This window comes from Salvelinus fontinalis, chromosome 11 (genome assembly GCF_029448725.1).
Source record: "Salvelinus fontinalis isolate EN_2023a chromosome 11, ASM2944872v1, whole genome shotgun sequence".
Lineage (NCBI taxonomy): Eukaryota > Metazoa > Chordata > Actinopteri > Salmoniformes > Salmonidae > Salvelinus > Salvelinus fontinalis.
In genome coordinates, this window is record NC_074675.1 from 47,554,306 (window position 1) to 47,581,194 (window position 26,889).

The window sequence follows — 26,889 nt, forward strand, 5'->3', positions numbered from 1 at the left end:
GACTTTGGCATGAATACTTTATAACCCCTAGAATGATTCAGAGACTTGACCTCTGTGGAAAATGAGTCTGTCAATTATTCAATTATTGTCCATGTACTTAAGCAAAGCACCAGGTTTGGCTGGTGTAGGCCATCATTGTAAATAAGAATTTGTTCTTAAAACTGACTTGCCTTTGTAAATAAAGGTTAAATAAAAAAATGAAACATGATAAACCCCCAAATAAATAAACAAATAAATGAATTATTTAATATATAGCAGATACAATAGATTTACAGACAGGCAGACACGGGTCAAACAAACATATGTACTGTAAACTCCAGATAAAAGACCAATGCAAAGTCAAAATCATGAACTCGTCATAGCACTACCACTTCAATACGAGAAGTTGTCACCTGACTTGGCTTTAAGTCAACCAACACACTGACATCTAAAGTCTCCATTTTGTGCGTACATTCACCTGTGCTATGCGTTGGGATAAACACCGACGTTCTGTACATTACCTTGGAAATAATGGATGATGCAGTGGGACGAGGCAGAGGTAATGTACAGAACGGAGGAGTTTATCCCGCTTATACCACGGTTTCCAACAAACAATATTAAAGCACACATTTATCGATATAAATAACAATCATGATATTTTCATTTTGGTAAGTGAATTCATACTTTCATCTTTCCACTAAATCTGGTCGTAGTTCTATCGCTGTTGTTCATTACTTTTGTTCTATATCTATGGACAAGACCCATTGTTATTTTTATTTATTTTTTATTGCCATGCTGTCTGACAACGTTCTTATCCCTTGCTTTCTAACTAGCCAACCACGGCTAACACAGTCACGTCAACATCTGCAGCCAGAATTAACAGAAAAGTAGCCGCATTTGCGTTTAAGCTGTTTTCTACTGACATTCATTTGGATACATAACAATGAGCTGATGATGTGATTTTGCCTGGCAGGGAAAAGTTTCCCTTCTCGTCAGGGCACTTTTTTTATTTTTTACTGAGGAGATCGCATTGCATATCAAACACAAGGCTAGAAGCAAGCTAAATAATTTGTTGCTAGCAAACCTGCCAATATGACAACCTAATTCAATATCAGTGGCTGAAAACAGGTCAAACTAGAAACATGTGGATTTGACAGCATAGAAATTCATGTTCATTCCATCACTCACCACGTTAGGTCATCAGATGTCTCTGCAAAAACAAATGAATGCTAGCTAGCTTGCTAGGTTCTCGTTGGACCTGTGTTGACAATGTATCCAATAATCGGTTTGTGTGGTTGCTAGTTTAGCTTTCTCTAATGTTGTAGCATGTGCAGTGCTTTATAGTGCGTCTTGATTAGGTATCCCGCATATCTTGTTAAATGCCCATTCTAGATTGCCCTTCTAGCCAATCAGAAACGAGTATTCAACAACGCTGTGGTATGAAGTTAAATAGTGCTCGTATAATGGTCACAGCATATAGTGTGAGAACATAATTTATGAAATGTTTTTAATTGGTCCTTATCAAAACTGGCCTCTCTCTCATTGTTCATGTGTGGTTTTATTCTTTGTCATTCGTTGCTTCCCCATCACACTCAGTGTGGGGTTTCAACCACAACACCTGGTCCCAGTCACAATGTAGTAGTGCGTGAGGTATATGTCCCATTCCGGAACACCATATCAGATGCCAGGCATTCTTTAGGGAAGTTTTTTTGTCCATTGGTGGCCTGTCTCTTCAGGGCTACAGCACGGTAGTCCACCTGTTCACAGTCCAGCCCAGACTCCAACCAACGGAAACACACAATCCTCTGGAACGACCGGCGGAAGTTATCCGACACAAAGCCATAGAGGATTGGGTTGGCGCCGCTGTTGGCATAACTTAGGATGACGAAGAGCTGGGTGACCATGGGGTTGGGAGGGTGGTGGAACACGCTGACCAGCTGGACGATGTAGAAAGGCATCCAGCAGAGGACAAAAACCGCCACCACACACACCACCATCCGTGTGATCTTTTTCTCAGAGCGTCGCCGCTGCAGCCAACCGGCTTTCAGCCCGACCGCCCGCATGCGTGCCACCATCAGGCAGTAGCAGAGGCAGATTGCGCCCACAGGAAGCAGGAAGCCGAGCAGGAAGGTGTAGACCACGAATGCCTCCGACCACGCTGCCTCAGGCCACAGAAAGTTGCAGTCCACACCGCCGTCCTGCGCCGGGACCGTGTCAGCAAAAATTATAATGGGGAGGATGACGAGGAGCGAGAGGCCCCACACGCAGACGTTGACTACTTTGGCAACAGTCGGTCGGCGGTAACGGGCAGCTTTGATAGGGTGAACCACGGCCACGTATCGATCCACGCTCAACACCGTCAGACAGAAGATGGACGTAAACATGTTGATGCCGTCCACGCTCAACACCAGACGGCACATGAGCGAGCCAAATGGCCAATGACGTACAGCCGCCGATGTCGCCAGAAACGGCACACTCAACATAAACAGTTCATCTGCAATTGCCAGATTCAATATGTAAATATTGGTGGCAGTTTTCATCTTAGCGTACTTAAGGATAACATAGATAACCATGGTGTTGCCTGTTAGACCCACGCAGCAGACCAGGGCGTAGATGGAGGGGATGATGATCTTGCTGGTGTCAGGTTCCTGGTCGTAGTCCTCATAGTCTAGGCTGGAGTTGTAGGGGAAGTCGGTGGGGTATGCTGGGTAGTTGCTAGTCCCATTGGCGGCCATGTTGTCTATTTTGTCCAGTTTACCTTAATTTTGGGTTTCTCCTACTGTGAGCTAAGATCTGACTTTGTGTATATAATTTTTTATACAACGGATGGGTCTAATCCTGAATGCTGATTGATTAAAATCACATTCCAACCGGTGTCTGTTCCCACAAGTTACCACCGGCTAAACTAAATCTATGAGTCTCTATGTCACATTATAGAATATAGTACACTTCTCAATGTGATTAGCTGGCTCTTCGTTATCGCCAAAGTGTTGCTTTAGTGTAAAGTACCATGGGTCTCTGTTAAACTCCTTTAAATAAATGGGTCAAAAAGGAGTGAGGCAGGAGCAGCAGGAGCAGGAGAGATCCTCATACTTTAAATACTGTAGGTGCGGCTCTGAAGAGAATGTTATATCTGTAAAATGTTATTCTCTTATCTCAGGGTCCAGAGATGAGGTTAATCTGAACTAAATCAGAGTCCTTGAGTCTCTCACAGTTCTCATGTTTCCCAGGGATTTGTCATTATAGAACCCAGCTTCTCAACCAACCGATAAGGGCACTGAAGCAATTTAGGAGGCTGAAACAATGGATTCTTGGCAGCCAAACGCTTAACATTCCATATTCATTCACAAATAAACTCACATCTTATTACCGATCTGTTTGTAAGCGGTTCTTAGGAGTATTTTCTTTAATTAAAATCAGGCAAGGTTTCTGGGTATCACTCAAAACTTTGCCAAGGGAGAACATTCCTTTTGATTGATTACAATGTCCTGTTGGAGAGAATTCTGGAGTGGTTGGGAGTTGTTCTGTTCTGTCTGGTCCGTCCATGCTGGTCCAATGGCACACTCAGGAGTGGTTTGTGGTAAGAAGTGTTGCGGTGAATTCTGCATCGTTACACCCAGGCTGAACAAGTCCATGTAAATCACTGGGTTTTGGTTTGAGCTCTTCCCAGCTACACCCCCACTTTTCTTTGAGTCCAGGAAGCCTGTAAGAAAACACAAAGAGCAATCACTGGCCTAGTCCCCAAATGAACTCCAACCAAAACAGCAGAAGAGTTCTGGCTCTAACAACTCTGAGGTTTCATTAGATGTAGCTATCACATGGGCCAGATCAGCATCAACATTGCAGATAGACCATGGGTTCTTTCAAAGTAATTATTTGCATTATTTCTAATCCACCTAGTTCTTTAAAAAAATAAAAAAAAAGGCACTACCACCCTTCCATTGATTGGAGTAAGCTAATGGATGGACAACAATACGTCTTCTATTGATACTTACTGCTATGTTCGATTACATATACAGTACACTGATCTTAATTCTAACCCTCAGATGTCTACAAACTAAACCAATATTTCCCAGTACACTACCATTTTACTATTTATGTATTTTTTTCTGTGATGTCTTACGAGGGTCTTTGAACGTCTCCATTTGGACCATTTGTAAAAATAAAAATAAACTTTATCTAAGAGTATAATCCTATTTCCCCATTGATTGCTGGTGGTTGTACAGATCTCCTAACAGTACTGGTTGTAGGTCCATCTGAACACAGACATTATGACTTAACAACCAGTCCTGGACCTGACTCCAGAAGTGAGCCATCGAAGGACATCACCAAAAGAAATCTGTTGATTCTGTTTCCTCATGGCAGAGTCTGAACAGGGCTGAATGTTAAATGCCCCGTATATTGCGCACTCTTTTTTATTTAATAGTTTAAATTGAAAAGAAAAGGTTGATGCATGAATTGTTGTTTTGTATAGCTGTTCATCAACCAGTTTGTGATTATTTCATAGACAAGAAAACATTTGGCCGTGAGAGTCTTCCTTCGACAGCTTATGATTAAATATTGAGGTATCACTGTCTCTCTGCACCTTTAATGGAACAAAAAGGTAATTGAGGTCACATGATCACGGCAAGCTACAATTCCATGTCGCCTTCGCATTTCCCAGTCGTCACACCGACATGACATTTTAAGAATGACCTGTAGTGTTTGTACAAGACTGAATAGCCATAAGGAGAAATTACATCTATATAAGCTAACTTGTTTTTGTTTGAGTGTGTTTTACAAAGCGACTGACAGTCGTGCGTGCATCCATACAGAATACCAAGGCTGATATCAAAATAGTGCAAGACTGCTTGTGTGGCTGCATGCGTGCGTGTATGTTCGTATTTGTGTGTCTGTGTGTGTGTGTGTGTGTGTATATGTGTGCGCATGTGTGAGTGTGTGTGTGCGTGTATGTGTGTGCATGTGTGAGTGTGTGTGTGTAGCTGGCAGGGCGAGGCAGAACTGTAGAGATATGAAGTGAGCATTAACACTGTGGCTTGTGATATTGCTGATCTCTATCAACCAATCATCACGTATCTTTTATTGATTCTTTAAGGGTCACCTTCTCCCGTTCCATTATGCCTGAGTCATGGCGCCATTTCTACTCACAGCGGTACTAGACTACCGGGCATGATAAACAAGGCTGAGCTGAAGGTATAGTACAGGGGTATGCAACTAGATTCAGTCGGGGGTCTGGAACATAATTAGAATAATTTGTCAAATACTAATTTACCACAGCTAAGCCCCACAAGAGATTGTATTCGTATACCTTGATTACGTTGAATAAAAATCAGGTCTCATTTTGTATTTGTGGGACTACTTGGGAACAGATTTTCTAAATCAAAACAGATTTTATTTGCTGATATTTAATAGATTTTTTAATTATTTATTTTAATCACTCCCAGGCTGGTTTTGGCTCGCGGGCAGCCTGTTGCCAACCTGTTGACCCCTGGTATAGGGTGAAGTTAATAGTTATGGTTAGGATTTGGGGAGAACAAGCTGATCCTAGATCAGTCCCTGGGGGCTTCTTCTACCCAGAGCAGAGAAGGAGAACACAGGAAGGCACTACGTAGGGTTTTGAAGGGGAAGATTGACGTAAAGCATTCAAAGGCTAAAATAACATTCATGCCACGCTTGTTCTCTGAACACTCAGCGAAACAGATATTGATGAACGTAGGAGAGGGAGAGAGAAAGAGAGAAAGGAGGAGATGGACAGCTGGATAAGCATCAACTAGCAATGATAGAGAGAGAGCAAGAGAGAGAGCGAGAGAAACTACAGGAAGAAGATAAATTATGTAAATGAATATATGAGGTAGAGGGCAGAGAGAAAATGGCTGTGCGAGAGAAAAGATGTGAGACAAGCATAGAAATAGGTTAACCAGAAAAGGTAGTGAAGTAATTAAGTCGCTAATATGAGTCACTCATTTATTTTGATCTCACCGGCTCTTGAGGACGAGAGCTTGGATTAGCGATATAGGCACATCTTGAGGACGAGAGCTTGGATTAGCGATATACTGTAGGCCCCTCTTGAGGACGAGAGCTTGGATTAGCAATATAGGCTCACCCTGAGGACGAAAGCTTGGATTAGCAATCTAGGCTCATTTTGAGGATGAGAGCTCGGATTAACGATATAGGCTCACCTTGAGGACGAGAGCTCGGATTAGCGCTGTAGGCCCCTCTTGAGGACGAGAGCTCGGATTAGCGCTACAGGCCCCTCTTGAGGACGAGAGCTTGGATTAGCGATATAGGCTCCTCCTGAGGACGAGAGCTCGGATTAGCGATATAGGCTCCTCTTGAGGGCGAGAGCTCAGATTAGCGATATACTGTAGATTAGCGCTGTAGGCTCCTCTTGAGGACGAGAGTTTGGATTAGCGATATAGGCTCCTCTTGAGGACGAGAGCTCAGATTAGCGATATACTGTAGATTAACGCTGTAGGCTCCTCTTGAGGACAAGAGTTTGGATTAGCGATATAGGCTCCTCTTGAGGACGAGAGCTCAGATTAGCGATATACTGTAGATTAACGCTGTAGGCTCCTCTTGAGGACGAGAGCTTGGATTAGAACTATAGGCACTACGTAGGGTTTTGAAGGGGAAGATTGACGTAAAGCATTCAAAGGCTAAAATAACATTCATGCCACGCTTGTTCTCTGAACACTCAGCGAAACAGATATTGATGAACGTAGGAGAGGGAGAGAGAAAGAGAGAAAGGAGGAGATGGACAGCTGGATAAGCATCGTCTAGCAATGATAGGAGAGAGAGCAAGAGAGAGAGAGCGAGAGAAACTACAGGAAGAAGATAAATGATGTAAATGAATATATGAGGTAGAGGGCAGAGAGAAAATGGCTGTGCGAGAGAAAAGATGCGAGACAAACACAGACAGAGACAGAGGAGACATCGGAGACAGAGACAGGAACAGCAGGAGAAAATGACATGCAAAGGGTGTATATCAGAGGGAAAGAGAAAGGCTGTGAAAGAGAGCAAAGTAACAGCAGCAGGTCCCAGCTGGACAATATCTCCCATAGAACCCAGTGAATTAAACCTCAGTTTTGAGACACATGACAGTAGACATATCTCCTAGGGGACACTGTTAGACAGGGTTCAACTCCATTACTGCTGACGATCTACCCGATCCATGTGTCTTATTAGGTTCATTGTATTCCTTGTATTCAGTTACTAATATATAGTAGTATTTCTATGTTTTTGTTGTAGAGTATATTGATATCTGTACTGCATTGTTAAAGGGAGCTTGCAAGTAGACATCATTTATACCTGCTCTATGTACGTGACAAATAAACATTGATTTTGATTTGATATTGAACGCACCGGTTTGTTTTATTTCAATAGATAAAGAGCTTGGTGATGACTACTGTATTTGAGTGGGAGACAGATAATAGAAGACAATTCCCTACATCATCATAACCAGTGATGATTTCTGGCCAACACAAAAAGTATCTTTGTGACTACTCTAAACTAACCACAGCTCACTACAGGGTGTCAATGGGAGCTAGTGCCCCCTGGTGGCCAGTGAGGGCAACCCAAAAACTCAGGCAATGGTAGTCACAGTGAACCTCTAATAAAACATGCAGACTTTATAATTGGCGGAGTGGGAGATGGGGTTGGGGGTCAGAGGGACCAAGGCAATTTAATCAGCCGGAAAGTTTCCCAATCAGGTCGACGCAACATCACGTACATGCAGCAGGTAGCCTAGTGGTTGGAGCGTTGGGCCATTAACCAAAAAGTTGCTGGTTTGAATCCCAGAGCTGACATGGTATACATCTGTAGTTTTACCCCTGAGCAAGGCACCCACTCTTCCCTGGGTCCTGAAGACGTGGATGTTGATTAAGGCAGCCCACCGCACCTCTCTGATTCAGAGGGGTTGGGTTAAATGCGGAAGACACATTTCAGCGGAAGGTATTCAGTTGTACAACTGACAAGGTATCCCCCTTTCCCATTTTTACATTTCCCTGTGGATGGCAGGGTGACATTAGTCTAAGTTGCTACCACCTCTAGTCAGTCCACCATCCTTTTAAAACACATGGTTGGGACAGCATCGAGGAAGGTGTAGCTTTGTTTGGGTATTGAAGTTTGGAAGGATTTGGGCTGTCTGTAGTGGAGGGTGTAGCTTTGTTTGGGTAATGAAGTTTGGAAGGATTTGGGCTGTCTGTAGTGGAGGGTGTTGCTTTGTTTGGGTAATGAAGTTTGGAAGGATTTGGGCTGTCTGTAGTGGAGGGTGTAGCTTTGTTTGGGTAATGAAGTTTGGAAGGATTTGGGCTGTCTGTAGTGGAGGGTGTAGCTTTGTTTGGGTAATGAAGTTTGGAAGGATTTGGTCTGTCTGTAGTGGAGGGTGTAGCTTTGTTTGGGTAATGAAGTTTGGAAGGATTTGGTCTGTCTGTAGTGGAGGCTGCTGAGTGAGGGGAAGACAGATCATAATAATGTCTGGAATGGAGTAAATGGAATTGTATCAAAACACAAATGGTTTTCAAATGTTCTCTCCATTTCAGCCATTATTATGATCCATCCTTCTACTCAGCAGACTCCACTGTCTGTCTGTTTCTCTGTTTCTCTGTCTGTCTCTCCCACTCTCTCTGCCTTGCTCTGATTGTCTCCCTCTAATCATTCCCTCTCACCCCTTACTATTTATTTGTCCATCACTCACCTCATCACTCTTCCCCTGACAAGTTCAATCCACCTTGGAGACAGGCAGCAGCATTGATTATTCTCCATCCACCGGAGTGTACTGAAACGACCCTGACAAGTTCAATCCACCTTGGAGACAGGCAGCAGCATTGATTATTCTCCGTCCACCGGAGTGTACTGAAACGACCCTGACAAGTTCAGTCCACCTTGGAGACAGGCAGCAGCATTGATTATTCTCCGTCCACCGGAGTGTACTGAAACGACCACCTTTGAAGTTGACAGCAGTGTTTCATGTTCCCGAATGGATGTTGTAATATCATACACTATCCATTAGCAGTTCAGGATTTGGTAATGGCCACTCGATCAAGGCACAAATTATACAAATACCATCAAAGTCTATGTTGATTTTTCATTGAGCAACACATTGTTAGTCATGTCTATAGTGCTTTTGAAATCGTAAATAAGTCATGGAACCATCATGAAACTACCATATTATCTGTTTTTACCTAAAAGGCATTATTCAGACACGGTTATTTTGTTAAGCAAATGGAAAATACACTGTTCCCCATCACGCACACACACACACACACACACACACACACACACACACACACACACACACACACACACACACACACACACTGGTTCATTACCACATCTCTAAAGGCCCATTTCCTTTCACCTCCTGTATCATTTAATTTGCTTTGGAAAACAAAAGCCACAGCATAATTCCTGCTTTAATGATTCCATAAGTATTAAAATAGTACATTTGTCACCATGCAATTTAGAACCAAATTGGATTGTGTCATAGTAGTGTTTACGAAATTGCTTCTTCAGAAATGTTCCCACTATTTTCATATGATCAGTTGGGTGGATTACAAAGTAGTGGGAAAAGGACCTGTGGGGAGAACACATCTACATTTGTAAGCACTTCATACACTGGATGGTTCCACTGGCTTAAGGTACTCAGAGCCTGGAGCCTTTCCTCATCTCAACGCAATATTGGCATTTCACATAACAGTAAAGTGCTATAGAGAGAGACGGGGATAAGAGAGCCTGACTTGATATATTTAAATATAGAAATAAAGCTCAAGTCAGGCTCTCTTATCCCTGTCTCCCTCTACAGTGTTTGATGGAATTGATGGAAACACTATCTTCTGATGTCTTCAAAAGGCAATCAGAAAGAGAGAAACTGAATATGGGACATGCGAAAGTCTCTGAGATTGTACTTTCTCATCAAAGTGCACTAAATATACATAAGTATGTGGACACCCCTTCAAATTAGTGGATTTTGCTATTTCAGCCACACCCGTTTGCTGACAGGTGTAGAAAATCGAGAACACAGCCATGCAATCTCCATAGACAAACATACACAATAGAATGGCCTTACTGAAGAGCTCAGTGACTTTCAACGTGGCACCGTCATAGGATGCCACCTTTCCAACAAGTCAGTTCATCAAATTTCTGCCTTGCTAGAGCTGCCCCGGTCAACAATAAGTGCTGTTGTTGTGAAGTGGAAACGTCTGAGAGCAACAACGGCTCAGCCGTGAAGTGGTAGGCCACACAAGCTCACAGAACGGGACTGCCGAGTGCTGATGTCATGCCCTGACTTTAGAGATCCTTTTAATTCTCTGTTTGGTTAGGTCAGGGTGTGACTAGGGTGGGCAATCTATGTTTTCTATTTCTTTGTTGGCCGGGTATGGTTCCCAATCAGAGGCAGCTGTCTATCGTTGTCTCTGATTGGGGATCATACTTATGCAGCTTTTTTCCACTGTTTAGCCCTACTAGACGTTACGTTTCTTTTTTTTCGGTGTTCATTTAATACATTTAAATGTACGTCTACCAAGCTGCACCTTGGTCCACTCATTCCACCAACGAGTATAACAGCTGAAGTGCGTACGGTGTAAAAATCGTTTATCCTTAAGGCAAAATGGGAGGAAGAACTAGGGACTGACATTTCGATGGCAGACTGGGAAGATAGCTTGGAGTATATCCACACCTGCTCCATTAACTCCAGACATCGGCTCATACAATTCAAGGTATTACACAGATTACACTATTCCAAAACCAAACTGCATAGGATATTTCCTGATACATCCCCTTTGTGTGATAAATGTCAGTCTGCACAGGGTACACTTCTCCACTGCTTTGCCCTATGCTCTAGATTGCATGGTTACTGGTGTGGAATTTTTAGGATCCTCTCTGAAGTTCTGGAGACTTCAATTGACCCAGACCCGCTTCTGATAATCCTGGGAGTGTCTGATTCCCTAATCGGACTAACCAACCCCCAAAAACAACTCCTCTCTTACAGTCTCATTTCGGCAAAAAAACTAATCTTGTTGTTCTGGAAAAAGAGGGAAGCGCCCACTACCAAATTATGGCTCAGCGAATTGGCAAACACTGTACACTTAGAAAGGATTAGATATATTCTGAACAATAAATTATTAACATTTGATCAGATCTGGCAGCCTTTCCTCTCTTACTTGGACCATTCGGCGCTGTGAATTTGTACTTTTTAACGCACTCTCCATTGTAATATTTTAATCCACCTCTGGGCAGCACGTGCTGGCACCGCCACCCGAGCAGCGGGGAGGGATATAAGGGGAAGGGATAAAGGGGGGGAGGGATAAAGGGGGGGAATAAGGGGGGGGTGACACCCACCCTCTTTCTTTCTACCTGTCCTTGTTTTGTAATAATTGTTTGGTACCCAGAACTCTGGATCTTTTTATTTCTGTCTGCTCTTTTATGTTTAGTTAAAAATTGTATACCTGCCTTTCATACCTATACACCATTCCTGTGTGTGTTCAATAAAAATATTTGAACAAAAATCGTTTATCCTCCTTTGCAAAACTCACTACTGAGTTCCAAACTGCCTCCGGAAGCAACATCAGAACAATAACTGTTCGTCGGGCTTCATGAAATGGGTTTCCATGGTCGAGGAGCTGCGCACAAGCCTAAGATCACCATGCGCAATGCCAAGCGTTGGCTGGAGTGGTGTAAAGCTCTCCGCCATTGGACTCTGGAGCAGTGGAAACGCGTTCTCTGGAGTGATGAATCACGCTTCACCATCTGGCAGTCCGACGGACTAATCTGGGTTAGGCGGATGCCAGGAGAACGCTTCCTGCTCAAATGCATAGTGCCTACTGTAAAGTTTGGTGGAGGAGGGATAATGTTCTGGGCCTGTTTTTCATGGTTTGGGCTAGGCCTGTTAGTTCTAGTGAAGGGAAATCTTAACTCTACAGCTCACAATGACATTCTAGATGATTCTGTGCTTCTAACATTGTGGCAATAGTTTGGGGAAAGCCCTTTCCTGTTTAAACATGACAATGCCCCCATGCACAAAGCAAGGTCCATACAGAAATGTTTTGTCGAGATCATTGTGGAAGATCTTGACTGGCCTGCACAGAGCCCTGACCTCAACCCCATCAAACACCTTTGGGATGAATTATAACGCTGACTGGGAGCCAGGCCTAATCGCCCAACATCAGTGCCCAACCTCTATAATGCTCTTGTGGCTGAATGGAAGCAAGTCCCCGCAGCAATGTTCCAACATCTAGTGGAAAGCCTTCCCAGAAGGGTGGAGGCTGTTACAGCAGCAAAGGGGGACCAACTCCATATTAATGCCTTCCCAGAAGAATGGAGACTGTTACAGCAGCAAAGGGGGACCAACTCCATATTAATGCCTTCCCAGAAGAATGGAGACTGTTACAGCAGCAAAGGGGGACCAACTCCATATTAATGCCTTCCCAGAAGAGTGGAGACTGTTACAGCAACAAAGGGGGACCAACTCCATATTAATGCCTTCCCAGAAGAATGGAGACTGTTACAGCAGCAAAGGGGGACCAACTCCATATTAATGCCTTCCCAGAAGAATGGAGACTGTTACAGCAGCAAAGGGGGACCAACTCCATATTAATGCCTTCCCAGAAGAATGGAGACTGTTACAGCAACAAAGGGGGACCAACTCCATATTAATGCCTTCCCAGAAGAATGGAGACTGTTACAGCAGCAAAGGGGGACCAACTCCATATTAATGCCTTCCCAGAAGAGTGGAGACTGTTACAGCAGCAAAGGGGGACCAACTCCATATTAATGCCTTCCCAGAAGAATGGAGACTGTTACAGCAGCAAAGGGGGACCAACTCCATATTAATGCCTTCCCAGAAGAGTGGAGACTGTTACAGCAGCAAAGGGGGACCAACTCCATATTAATGCCTTCCCAGAAGAGTGGAGACTGTTACAGCAGCAAAGGGGGACCAACTCCATATTAATGCCCATGATTTTGGAATGAGATGTTCGACGAGCAGATGTCCACATAATTTCGGTCTTGTAATGTATGTATAGACGCATGGCAGTTTGCTTTTCGGTTTGTGTGTGTGCGTGCGTGTTTGGACGTGCATGTGTGTGCACGTGTGTGCATGTTCTGTGTCTGTTGGTTGGTTGGCTGTCAGGGCATTGACAAGGAAATGGTATGCTCTCTTTCATCCTGTGGTCAAATGACAAGTACCAAGAAGACATTGAAAGCTCCAGAGAGCACACGCGGTCCTTACTGAAGGACATGCATTTATTCTAATGACTTGGTGAAGGGAAACAGACACACAACAGGACAACATGAGACAGAGAGTCATTGAAGTGGAACTGGTCTGTCCCATAGTGAATTATGTTTAAACTGTCATTGTTGATAACGGTCTGTAGCACAACCCCACTCACGGAACAGTTGTCACAACTTGACAGGCAAGTGGTTGGTGCTTCATTTGCACGTTTCAGTGAGAATAAGAACACAGTATCCTTCTCAATAGTGTAGTTTGTGGTATTCATCATTATATAGCAACCTTGAAATTGAATTGAATTCTTGATTTAGTTGTGAGCAATGTTCGCAAAATGTAGGATTTTTTTTGTTGTTTCTGTTTTCAGTTGTATTACGCTTTAGGCTGTACATTTTCAGGTACATCACTTCTGAATCTCTGATTCCATGATGATATGTCAGGAGGTGAGTTCTCCAGACGTGCTGTAGAATTCATTAAATGCCTCTTAATTAATTGCATGTTTAATATTTCTGCTCTCCAACAGTTGGTGCACCAGCACCTTCATTACACATCAAACATGACATTTAGCCTCGCTAACCAACCACATGTTGTGTAGTTCAACAAATAGACAAGCGATGTGTACCGTCAAGTTGGTGGTCTGAGAAAAGGTCCTAAAGACAGATTTAGATACAAGTCTCTGTGCAAAGCATTTCATAACTGTCTAAATAGAGTTAATAAATATATTTATTTTTTAAACTTAAGCTATAGGCAGGTCTCACTCAACTCTTTGGAGAAATTAATATACAAGACACCATGGATTTTTTCTGAGACACTGAGAAATAGTCTGTCAGAGGGAAGATAGCTTGAGTCCGTCTGGCTGTTTGAGCTGCTGTCTATCTACCCAGTCAGCCCCTTCACTCGACAGCAAGGCTGTCTGCTATCGATATTACTGCAACTGCTTCAGCTCCTCACTGATTAAACTATCCAAACAGTATCAAACACCACAAACTTTTATAGACTCACTAACGTCACAGAAGGCTCAGACTTAGTTTCACACACCATAGACCAGGGTTCCCCAACTGGCGGCCTGCCAGCCGAATTTGGCTCACGGGGGGGTTTATTTGGCCACCCAAGTTTTCAGATTATTAATATTTTAATTTAAAAACATATATTTTCACTGTTGGACATGAAAGACTGTAAAAGAAAAACAGGAAATCATCTCCAAATGATTTCTACATTTTGGAAAACTGTTCCCAAGTATTCCCATGCATTATAGAGAGACATGGGATCTTGAAATTATTATTTTAGTAAAATGTTATATCTGTTTGGGCTTCTTGCGGTCAATTTGCATTCTACAAGTTATTTGTAATTATGTTCCGGCCCCCTGACCATCCGCTCAAGAAAAAAAAAAGAAAAAATGTCTCGTGGCTGAATCTAGTTGCTGATCCCTGCCATAGACTCAGTGTCATGTCACAGAAACCAAACTCCACACTAACAGCCATACATTACAATACAAACTACAGTTCTGTCATAAACCATTTCCAATTTACATGGACACTGACACTGAATCAGACATATGCTATAGAAATGATTAGTATTATAGGCATGGGTAGACAGGAAATAATCAGTAACAGACACCCAACTCGCTATCACTGGTCACTGGTAACAGGTGTTGTTGCCTGGCTACCCAGCCACATCATTCCTACCAACTGATGTTTCTTCTCCAAAATAAATCTGGATTTGCCTCCCTCCCTGACGATGTCTAGAATGGAAACACATTTTGACTGTTCTGATTGGTCCCAGAAACCTATGGGTTGGGCCAGAGTAGGGCTGTTTTGGTAACCATACTATTACCACATAATCTCCTCTTATGCACTCTGGACATGGTTGGTAGTACCCAAGTCACTAACAACCATCAGGACCTAATGGCCTGGTACTCAGGGCTCTATTGTCCCTCTAACCACTTTGACATCAATGCAAATGCCATCGAAAATCACATCAAACACTTATCATCAAAACAGTAGGCATATCTTACTTTTAAAACTCACTTCACTGAGTACAAAACATGTTCATTGTAGATGTTTCAAAGCCTAATACAACGAAATGTACAGCGCTTTCTAAGGTGATGATTCATTCAAAACACCTACAGTATACACATATTAAAGTTCCTGCACAGGCCCAAGCCCCCCAGAAAACTGAATTCAAATTATGATTGTTCCTTCATACAACAAATAGCCTACAGCATATTACGCACGGCAGAAAAACATCAAACAAAACTAATTGAAGATGTCTTTGGCCTCTAGACTATGCTCCAACATTAAACAAATTCTAGTAATCACCTTTGAGTGAGGACTGTATTATTATCCATACTGGATGGACTGGTTACCTGATGCTACGCTCCAAACTTTATATCCATGAGTCTGGAAGAGTCCATGAAAGCCCTAGGTGATGCTGTTGGTTCATTGATTGTGCAGGGCGGCTTACAGTTAGCCTACATTTAGTGAATTTGTATTTGATTTGGAATAGCTGTAAAGGCAGTCAATGTTGTTCTCCTCCTCAAACGAGGAGGAGCATGGATAGGACCAAGATGCGGATTGAGGGAAATAAGCCATCTTTTAATGAAAACAGCAAACAAGACACTACAAAACTACAAAACAACAAACGTGACTAACCTTCAACCGTCCATGTGTGGACACAGGAACAAACACCCACAAAACCCCAGTGAAACCCTGGCTGCCTTAGTATGACTCTCAATTAGAGACAAACGATACACACCTGTCTCTAATTGAGAATCATACCAGGCCGAACACAAAAACCAACCTAGAAATACAAAACATAGACTGCCCACCCAAAACACACGCCCTGACCATAAACACATACAAAAACAACATAAAACAGGTCAGGACCGTTACAGAACCCCCCCCCTCAAGGTGCGAATGCCGGGCGCACCAGCACAAAGTCCAGGGGAGGGTCTGGGTGGGCAGTTGACCACGGTGGTGGCTCAGGCTGAGGGCGAGGTCCCCACCATAATCAATCCCCGCTTCTTTATCCCCCTCCCAATGACCACCCTCCCACTAACACCACCTAAATGAAGGGGCAGCACCGGGATAAGGGGCAGCACCGCGATAAGGGGCAGCACCGGGATAAGGGGCAGCACCGGGATAAGGGGCAGCACCGGGATAAGGGGCGGCAGGTCCTGGCTGAGGGACTCCGGCAGGTCCTGGCTGAGGGACTCCGGCAGGTCCTGGCTGAGGGACTCCGGCAGGTCCTGGCTGAGGGACTCCGGCAGGTCCTGGCTGAGGGACTCCGGCAGGTCCTGGCTGAGGGACTCCGGCAGGTCCTGGCTGAGGGACTCCGGCAGGTCCTGGCTGAGGGACTCCGGCAGGTCCTGGCTGAGGGACTCCGGCAGGTCCTGGTTTAGGGACTCCGGCAGGTCCGGGCGTAGGGACTCCGGCAGGTCCGGGCGTAGGGACTCCGGCAGGTCCGGGCGTAGGGACTCCGGCAGGTCCGGGCGTAGGGACTCCGGCAGGTCCGGGCGTAGGGACTCCGGCAGGTCCGGGCGTAGGGACTCCGGCAGGTCCGGGCGTAGGGACGGCTCTGGCAGGTCCGGGCGTAGGGACGGCTCTGGCAGGTCCGGGCGTAGGGACGGCTCTGGCAGATCCTGGCTGGACGGCTCTGGCAGATCCTGGCTGGACGGCTCTGGCAGATCCTGGCTGGACGGCTCTGGCAGATCCTGGCTGGACGGCTCTGGCAGATCCTGGCTGGACGGCTCTGGCAGATCCTGGCTGGACGGCTCTGGCAGATCCTGGCTGGACGGCTCTGGCAGATCCTGGCTGGACGGCTCTGGCAGATCCTGGCTGGACGGCTCTGGCAGATCCTGGCTGGACGGCTCTGGCAGGCCCTGGCTGGACGGCTCTGGCAGGCCCTGGCTGGACGGCTCTGGCAGGCCCTGGCTGGACGGCTCTGGCAGGCCCTGGCTGGACGGCTCTGGCAGGTCATGGCAGGACGGCTCTGGCAGGTCATGGCAGGACGGCTCTGACAGGTCATGGCAGGACGGCTCTGGCTGGTCATGGCAGGACGGCTCTGGCTGGTCATGGCAGGACGGCTCTGGCTGGTCATGGCAGGACGGCTCTGGCTGGTCATGGCAGGACGGCTCTGGCTGGTCATGGCAGGACGGCTCTGGCTGGTCATGGCAGGACGGCTCTGGCTGGTCATGGCAGGACGGCTCTGGCTGGTCATGGCAGGACGGCTCTGGCTGGTCATGGCAGGACGGCTCTGGCGCTAGGCAGACGGCAGACTCTGGCCGGCTGAGACGCACTATAGGCCTGGTGCGTGGTACCGGAACTGGAGGTACCGGGCTGAGGGCACGCACCTCAGGGCGAGTGCGGGGAACAGGAACTGGGCACACTGGACTCTCGTGGCGCACTCTAGGCCTGGTGCGTGGTACCGGAACTGGAGGTACCGGGCTGGAGACACGCACCATAGGGAGAGTGCGTGGAAGAGAAACAGGGCTCTGGAGATGCACTGGAAGCCTGGTGCGTGGTGTAGGCACTGGTGGTACTGAGCTGGGGTGGGAAGGTGGCGCCGGATATACCGGACCGTGAAGGAGGACACGTGCTCTTGAGCACCGAGCCTCCCCAACCCTACCAGGTTGAATGGTCCCCGTAGCCCTGCCAGTGCGGCGAGGTGGAATAGCCCGCACTGGGCTATGCAGGCGAACCGGGGACACCACCTGTAAGGCTGGTGCCATGTACGCCGGCCCGAGGAGACGTACTGGAGACCAGATACGTTGGGCCGGCTTCATGGCACTCGGCTCGATGCCCAACCTAGCCCTCCCAGTGCGGCAAGGTGGAATAGCCCGCACTGGGCTAAGCACGCGTACTGGGGACACCGTGCGCTTTACCGCATAACACGGTGTCTGACCAGTACGATGCCCTCTTACTCCACGGCAAGCCCGGGGAGTTGGCTCAGGTATCCAACCCGGCTTCGCCACACTCCCCTTTAGCCCCCCCCCCCCCCCAAGACATTTTTGGGTGAGCCTCTCGGGCTTCCAGCCTCTCATACGTGCTGCCTCCTCAATCCACCGCTCCTGGGCTGTGGCTGCCTTCCTCTCCTCCCGAGAGCGGCGATTCTCTCCAACCCTTCCCCAGGGTCCCTTTCCGTCCATGATCTCCCAAGACCATTCCTCCTGTGTCCAGTGCCTTAGTTCCTTTTCTCTCTCCTCAATCCGCTTGGTCCTGTTATGGTGGGTGTTTCTGTAAAGGCAGTCAATGTTGTTCTCCTCCTCAAACGAGGAGGAGCATGGATAGGACCAAGATGCGGATTGAGGGAAATAAGCCATCTTTTAATGAAAACAGCAAACAAGACACTACAAAACTACAAAACAACAAACGTGACTAACCTTCAACCGTCCATGTGTGGACACAGGAACAAACACCCACAAAACCCCAGTGAAACCCTGGCTGCCTTAGTATGACTCTCAATTAGAGACAAACGATACACACCTGTCTCTAATTGAGAATCATACCAGGCCGAACACAAAAACCAACCTAGAAATACAAAACATAGACTGCCCACCCAAAACACACGCCCTGACCATAAACACATACAAAAACAACATAAAACAGGTCAGGACCGTTACAATAGCCTAGTAATAAGGAATGTTTGTATTAATTAGGTGACACATTACCTTTGACTATACAGGGTATCTCACCACCAGGCGTTTCAATCTCCTCCTCTCTCTCCTCTATTCCTTTCTAGAGCGCTCAGACGGTCTGTCAGTGAAATATGTTTAGTTGTGAAAACATGTTACTATCGATGTCCCCAAACAGAATTCACTTGGTTTTCCAAGTTAATAAGCACTTGGTAGCTGCAGGAACAAGGTTCTAGAGCCCTTGGCATTCAGAGTTTGGGTGGAATATCACCTGCCGCGCAGGGAGAACGTGCTCCTCATACAGTGGTTGATGCGTGGACTGAAACAAGTGTTCTTATATGTATTTATCAGCTGCTCATATTAAGCACATTTGTTTCTGTACCAACGCCCCTCATTTTTTTCAAGTCACACAAACAACTCCTAGGATGTCAGTTTCAGACTGAACTTACGTAGCGATTGATAGAGCAGAGGAATTCAAATAAAGGTGAGCGGTCAGGCAACAGGTGTAGCTCATCAGTCTCACAATCATATTACACAGTCCATGGACCACAACGTCACCTTTTCCACGTTTACTATCAGAACACATGCAGGTGCAGTCTTGGAACTGCATCTGTAGTCAATAATATAACCATCCACTCACAGAGGTACAGAAGACTACACTACATGATGTACGTATATATAATCACATTCTATGTCGTGGACCGCCCCTTTGGAATTATGCGTGCTTGCGATTCCCAAATCAAGGATGTGCATACGGAAGTAAGAAACCAGCCCATGTTATACTATGAGGACAGCTCCTCTTTTGTTGAGTGAGCTACTTGTGCTTCTAGTGTATCTAATCAATCAATAACTGTGAGGCATCAACTGATCAATCATCTTAAAAGGGTCCATTTATGGTTCAGTGTAAAGGGGCTAATTAAGCGGCCTAACGAGCCTAAAACCCTCATTAAAGGATCCACTTAGCTGTGGGTGAAAGACAGATAGTATAGGAGGAATGGGAATACAGAGAAGGCCTAACCCGGGGATGGGCACCTTTTGTAGGGACCAACTTCCCAAAACGCAAAAGAACTATAATAAATATGTCAAAACTGCAAACATTTGTGTGGAATTGCATGACATTAGGTGTAAAACTGTCAAACAAATGATCAGTCCCATGGCAAAATGTGTAGAATTGCAGCAAACTTGCTTTCAACTGCAACATTAAAAATACTCTCTCTCTTTCTCTCTCTGTCTGTCTCTCTTTCTCTCTCTCTTTCTCTTCTCCTCCATGCCTTTTTGAAAACATCCATGCAGATTTTCCTGATTCACTTTGAATTCACAGGATTTTAAATAATTAACTATTCAAAGAAATAAACGATTTGCTCTTTGGCCCAGTCCATAACTAACAGCAAAGCAGGGAAGCTCCTACAATGGCATGCATTGCATTCAAGGCAGAAGGGACCACTCCATGTAGGAAATAGACACGGCCACTTTTCCAATCAGCACCAGAATACACAAAGTCCAATTAACTGTCAACAGACCATCAAGGGCCTCAGTTATCAAACCCACTAGACAAAAACTGGTTGAAAATCAAACATTTCCCAAGTCATTTCGAGGCCAAGAACCTATGTAATGACGTTGAATCAACGTGGGAAACTAATTCGATTTGCAAAAAGTCATCACTGTAAGAGCTTTTCGTGTCTTTTTCAACCAACTTTTAACCTACAGTGCCTTGCAAAAGTATTCATCTCAAATCAAATTTTATTGGTCACATACACATGGTTAGCAGATGTTAATGCGAGTGTAGCGAAATGCTTGTGCTTCTAGTTCCGACCGTGTAGTAATATCTAACAAGTAATCTAACAATTTCACAACAACTACCTTATACACACAAGTGTAAAGGAATGAATAAGAATATGTACATAAAAATATATATGTATGAGCGATGGCCGAACGGCATAGGCAAGATGCAGTAGATGGTATAGAGTACAGTATATACATATGAGATGAGTAGTGTAGGGTATGTAAACATTAAAGAAAAAATAAGCAAACACGTTTGGTGTTTGCCAAAAGGCATGTGGGAGACTCCTCAAACATATGGAAGAAGGTACTCTGGTCAGATGAGACTAAAATGTAGCTTTTTGCCCATCAAGGAAAACGCTATGTCTGGCGCAAACCCAACACCTCTCATCACCCAGAGAACACCATCCCCACAGTGAAGCACGGTGGAGGCAGCATCATGCTGTGGGGTTGTTTTTCATCAGCAGGGACTGGGAAACTGGTCAGAATTTAAGGAATGATGGATGGCGCAAAATACAGAGAAATTCTTGAGGGAAACCTGTTTCAGTCTCCCAGAGATTTGAGACTGGGACGGAGGTTCACCTTCCAACAGGACAATGACCCTAAGTATACTGCTAAAGCAACACTCAAGTGGTTTAAGGGGAAACATTTAAATGTCTTGGAATGACCTAGTCAAAGCCCAGACCTCAATCCCATTGAGAATCTGTGGTATGACTTAAAGATTGCTGTACACCAGCAGAACCCAGGAGCTGGAGCAGTTTTGCCTTGAAGAATGGGCAAAAATCCCAGTTGCTAGATGTGCCAAGCTTATAGAGACATACCTCAAGAAACTTGCAGCTGTAATTGCTACAAAAGGTGGCTATACAAAGTATTGACTTTGGGCGGGGTGAATAGTTATGCACGCTCAAGTTCTTAGTTTTTTTGTCTTATTTCTTGTTTGTTTCACAATAATAAATATTTTGCATCTTCAAAGTGGTAGGCATGTTGTAGAAATCAAATGATACCAACCCCCAAAAAATGTATTTTAATTCCAAGGCAACAAAATAGGAAAAATGCCAAGGGGTGTGAATACTTTCGTAAGCCACTGTAAATCCAATGTCATGGTGAAATGTTTTGTTGATTTCATGTTGAGTTCACATAACTTGACAACTCCTTCTGAGTGGTGCAGCGGTCTAAGGCACTCCATCTCAGTGCAAGATGCGTCACTGCAGTCCCTGGTTCAAATTCAGGCTGCATCTCATAGGGCAGCTGTAACGGCTGGTGCTCTCCTCATCCTCGGATGAGATGAGGAGAGAAGGATCTTCAGACCAAAACGCAGCATTTGGGAAATAAGCCATCTTTATTATGAATACGATGGCAACACGAAACGAAACAAAACACTTTCAAAACTACAAAACAAGAAAACGACGTTGACGAAACCTGAACATAAACTTACATAACTAAACATAAACTTACGTACAGGAAACAGACGACATCGAAACGAAACGAAACAAACAAACGCTACAGTCCAGTGTGGTACGAACATACATACTGACACAGGAGACAATCACCCACCACGAACACTGTGACAACGCCTACCTAAATATGACTCCCAATTAGAGGAACGCCAAACACCTGCCTCTAATTAAGAGCCATACCAGGTAACCCAAAACCAACACAGAAACAGAAAACATAGAATGCCCACCCAACCTCACGTCCTGACCAACTAACACACATAACAACTAACATAAATAGGTCAGGAACGTGACATTACCCCCCCCCACAAGGTGCGAACTCCGGACGCACCAGCACAAAGTCTAGGGGAGGGTCTGGGTGGGCATCTAACCACGGTGGTGGCTCAGGCTCCGGGCGCGGTTCCCACCCCACCATAATCCATCCTAGCTTCCTCCCTCCAAGAATGTCCACCCTCTTTTTTCCCCCACAAAATCCTCTTAATAACATACCTAATAAGGACAACACCGGGACAGAGAGATAAATCAAGACAGAGGGATAGATAAGAATATAGAGGTAGATGAAGATAGAGAGGGAGATCAGGATAGAGGGGCAACTCCGGACTGAAAGGCAGCTCCGGACAGAGAGACAGCTCTGGACTGATGGGCAGTTCTGGGTATCTAGCCTTTTCAGGCTGAAGGGCAGCTCATGGCTGACTGACGAATCTCGACGCTCATGGCTGGCTGACGGCTCTCGACGCTCATGGCAGGCTGACGGCTCTCGACGCTCATGGCAGGCTGACGGCTCTCGACGCTCATGGCAGGCTGACGGCTCTCGACGCTCATGGCAGGCTGACGGCTCTCGACGCTCATGGCAGGCTGACGGCTCTCGACGCTCATGGCAGGCTGACGGCTCTCGACGCTCATGGCGCTCTGACGGCTCTGGCTGCTCATGGCGCTCTGACGGCTCTGGCTGCTCATGGCGCTCTGACGGCTCTGGCTGCTCATGGCTCTCTGACGGCTCTGGCTGCTCATGGCTCTCTGACGGCTCTGGCTGCTCATGGCTCTCTGACGGCTCTGGCTGCTCATGGCTCGCTGGCGGCTCTGGCAGATCCTGTCTGGTTGGCGGCTCTGGCAGATCCTGTCTGGTTGGCGGCTCTGGCAGATCCTGTCTGGTTGGCGGCTCTGGCAGATCCTGTCTGGTTGGCGGCTCTGGCAGATCCTGTCTGGTTGGCGGCTCTGGCAGATCCTGTCTGGCTGACGGCTCTAGCGGCTCCTGTCTGGCTGACGGCTCTAGCGGCTCCTGTCTGGCTGACGGCTCTGTAGGCTCATGGCAGACGGGCGGCTTTGCAGGCTCCTGGCAGAAGGATGGCTCAGACGGCGCTGGGGAGACGGATGGCTCAGATGGCGCTGGGGAGACGGATGGCTCAGATGGCGCTGGGGAGACGGATGGCTCAGATGGCGCTGGGGAGACGGATGGCTCAGATGGCGCTGGGGAGACGGATGGCTCTGGCCGGATACGGTGCACTGTAGACCTGGTGCGTGGTGCCGGAACTGGAGGCACCGGGCTAAGGATAAGCACCTTCCTACTAGTGCGGGGAGCAGGAACAGGGCACACTGTATTCTCAAAGCCCACTCTATAACTGATGCGTGGTGCCGGCACTGGTGACGCCGGGCTGAGGACAAGCACATCAGGATTAGTAGGGGGAGAAGATACAGTTTGTACAGGGCTCTGGAGACGCACTGGTAGCTTAGTGCGTGGGGCCGGAACTGGAGGCACCGGGCTAGATACACGCACTACAGGGAGAGTGCGTGGAGGAGGAACAGGGCTCAGGATACGCACTGGTAGCCTAGTGCGTAGTGTAGACACTGTAGGTACTAGGCTGGGGCGGGGAGGTGGTGCCGGAAATACCGGACCGTGGAGACGTACTGGCACTCTTGAGCATTGAGCCTGCCCAACCTTACCTGGTTGAATGCTCCCGGTTGCCCGACCAGTGCGGGGAGGTGGAATAACCCGCACCGGCCTATGTAGGCGAACCGGGGAAACCATGCGTAAGGCAGGTGCCATGTATGCCGGCCCGAGGAGACGCACTGGAGACCAGACGCGTTGAGCCGGCCTCATGACACCTGGCTCAATACCCAATCTAGCCCTCCCAGTGCGGGGAGGTGGAATAACCCGCACTGGGCTATGCACTCGTACAGGAGACACCGTGCGCTCTACTGCGTAACACGGCGCCTGCCCGTACTCCCGCTCTCCACGGTAAGCCTGGGAAGTGTGCGCAGGTCTCCTACCTGCCCTTGGCCCACTACCTCCTAGCCCCCCCCCAAGAAATTTTTGGGAATTACTTACGGGCTTTTTTGGCTTCCGTGCCAGACGCGTTCCCTCATAGCTCCGGTTCCTCTCCCCGGTAGCCTCTGCTCTCCTCAGTGCCTCCACCTGTTCCCATGGGAGGCGATCCCTACCAGCCAGGATCTCCTCCCAAGTGTAGCAACCCTTTCCGTCCAATACATCATCCCATGTCCATTGCTCCTTTCTCTCCTGTCCCTTACTCCGTCTATTTTTCCCTTGGCGCTTGGTCTTAGCGTGGTGGGTGATTCTGTAACGGCTGGTGCTCTCCTCATCCTCGGATGAGGTGAGGAGAGAAGGATCTTCAGACCAAAACGCAGCATTTGGGAAATAAGCCATCTTTATTATGAATACGATGGCAACACGAAACGAAACAAAACACTTTCAAAACTACAAAACAAGAAAACGACGTTGACGAAACCTGAACATAAACTTACATAACTAAACATAAACTTACGTACAGGAAACAGACGACATCGAAACGAAACGAAACAAACAAACGCTACAGTCCAGTGTGGTACGAACATACATACTGACACAGGAGACAATCACCCACCACGAACACTGTGACAACGCCTACCTAAATATGACTCCCAATTAGAGGAACGCCAAACACCTGCCTCTAATTAAGAGCCATACCAGGTAACCCAAAACCAACACAGAAACAGAAAACATAGAATGCCCACCCAACCTCACGTCCTGACCAACTAACACACATAACAACTAACATAAATAGGTCAGGAACGTGACAGCAGCGCACAATTGTCTGGGGTAGGCCGTCGTTGTAAATAAGAATTTGTTCTTAACTGGCTTGTCTAGTTAAATAAAGGTTTTTAAAAAATGAACTCAACCAAATGTAAATCCAAACTAGATGTTGAACTGAAGGTGTGTTTGTACAAACAAATAATCTGAACCTTCTATATTCCATTTTCTACTTTTGAACTTGACGCGAAATTGTGTGTATCTCCAAGCACAGCTCAGACTGTGCGTACCCACAACTTCTAGTGGTTGATCCATTTTATTACAAGAAAATATTGTTATTTTGGGGGGGGGGAATGGAGGTGTTTGACGCATGTAATAATGGTCGATATACAAAAGCAAAAAATTGGTAGCCTACAGTATTGCTCTGAGATAGAGGCACGACATCCCAATTAATCTCAAAGACAGGAGATAAAAATCATCAACAATAATCAAACATAATCATCTATTGATAAACAAAATATTGAACAACAATTCGTCTTTTGCATAGAATTGTGAGCTGTAGAATTGACATATACATTGTTTGAATAGACAATAAATCATGCAAAATAGCCCCATATCAACAAAGATCCACCACCATATTTGACCTTGGGTATGACGTACTTTTCTGCAGACGCTTCTGTTTCTCAACGCCAAACTCACTACAGGTGTGTGTGGCCAAAGAGCTCTGTGTTCTTCATCTGACCGTAGAGCCGGTTCCATTCTAAGCGCCAAAGCCGTTGATCAAACTCCAGGCGGTGCTATGGTCAGATTACATGAACATAGAGCTCTTTGGCCACACATGCCGGTGGTGGGTTTGGCGTTGTAAAACAGAAGCGTATGCAGAAAAGTACCTCATACCTACAGTAATATATGGTGGTGGATCTTTGATGAATATAGTGAAAATCTAATATTTTCCTGGAAGCATGGGAGAGGAGAGACTCCGTATCCAGGTAACTGAGTAGTGTCAGAGTCCTCATAGGAAAGGAGAGACTCACCGTATCCAGGTAACTGAGTAGTGTCAGAGTCCCATCCCAGTCAGCCTGTTCAAGTCCTCCGTTCTCTCCTTCTCCCTCTCCAGGATGGATGGATAGATAAAAATGTGATAGACCTGTGGAGAACTGTCTTTCGTCTCACTTTGTCCATTATCCGCTATCTTTCAGCAGTCCACTTATCCATAGCACTTACAATTTCTCAGTGTTGCTGTTGCTGCTCTCTACCGCTCTCTGCTCTCTTTTTCTTTCTCTCTCTCTCTCTGAGGATCTCGAAGCTTGCACACTCACGCGATCTTCTCACTCTCTCTCTCTCTCTCTCTCTCTCTCTCTCTCTCTCTCTCTCTATCTCTCTGTCTCTCACCATCCCTAAAGTCTCTACTATTTAATCTCTCTCTCTCTCTCTCTCTCTCTCTCTCTCTCTCTGTCTCTCTCTCTGTCTCTCTCTCTCTCACTCTCTCTCTGTCGCTCACCATCCCTAAAGTCTCTACTATTTAATCTCACGCTCTCTCTCTCACTCTCTCTCTGTCGCACACCATCCCTCAAATCTCTACTCCTTTATCTCGCTCTCTCTCTCACTCTCTCTGTCGCTCACCATCCCTCAAGTTTCTACTCCTTTATCTCGCTCTCTCTCTCTCTCTCACTCTCTCTCTGTCGCTCACCATCCCTCAAGTCTCTACTCCTTTATCTCGCTCTCTCTTTCTCTCTCTCTTTCTTTAGTGGGGCTTTCAGCACCTCAGTGGGTATTTTTGCCACTGGCAGCATCGGAT

At 46.2% G+C, this 26,889-nt stretch overlaps 1 protein-coding gene across 1 annotated transcript; it reads right to left on the reverse strand.

Moving 5' to 3' along the window:
* Positions 1-26,889, reverse strand: sstr1b (somatostatin receptor 1b). Its single transcript, XM_055938926.1, has 2 exons — positions 26,126-26,889; positions 1-3,682 (listed from the first exon to the last, which is right to left on the reverse strand). The coding sequence occupies exon 2, from the start codon at positions 2,712-2,714 to the stop codon at positions 1,608-1,610; it is 1,107 nt and encodes a 368-aa protein (XP_055794901.1). The 5' UTR covers positions 2,715-3,682; positions 26,126-26,889; the 3' UTR covers positions 1-1,607.

What these genes read in the sequence shown, in the direction of transcription:
- sstr1b (XM_055938926.1), bottom strand. Translation starts at nt 2,714, where the DNA reads ATGGCCGCCAATGGGACTAGCAACTACCCAGCATACCCCACCGACTTC.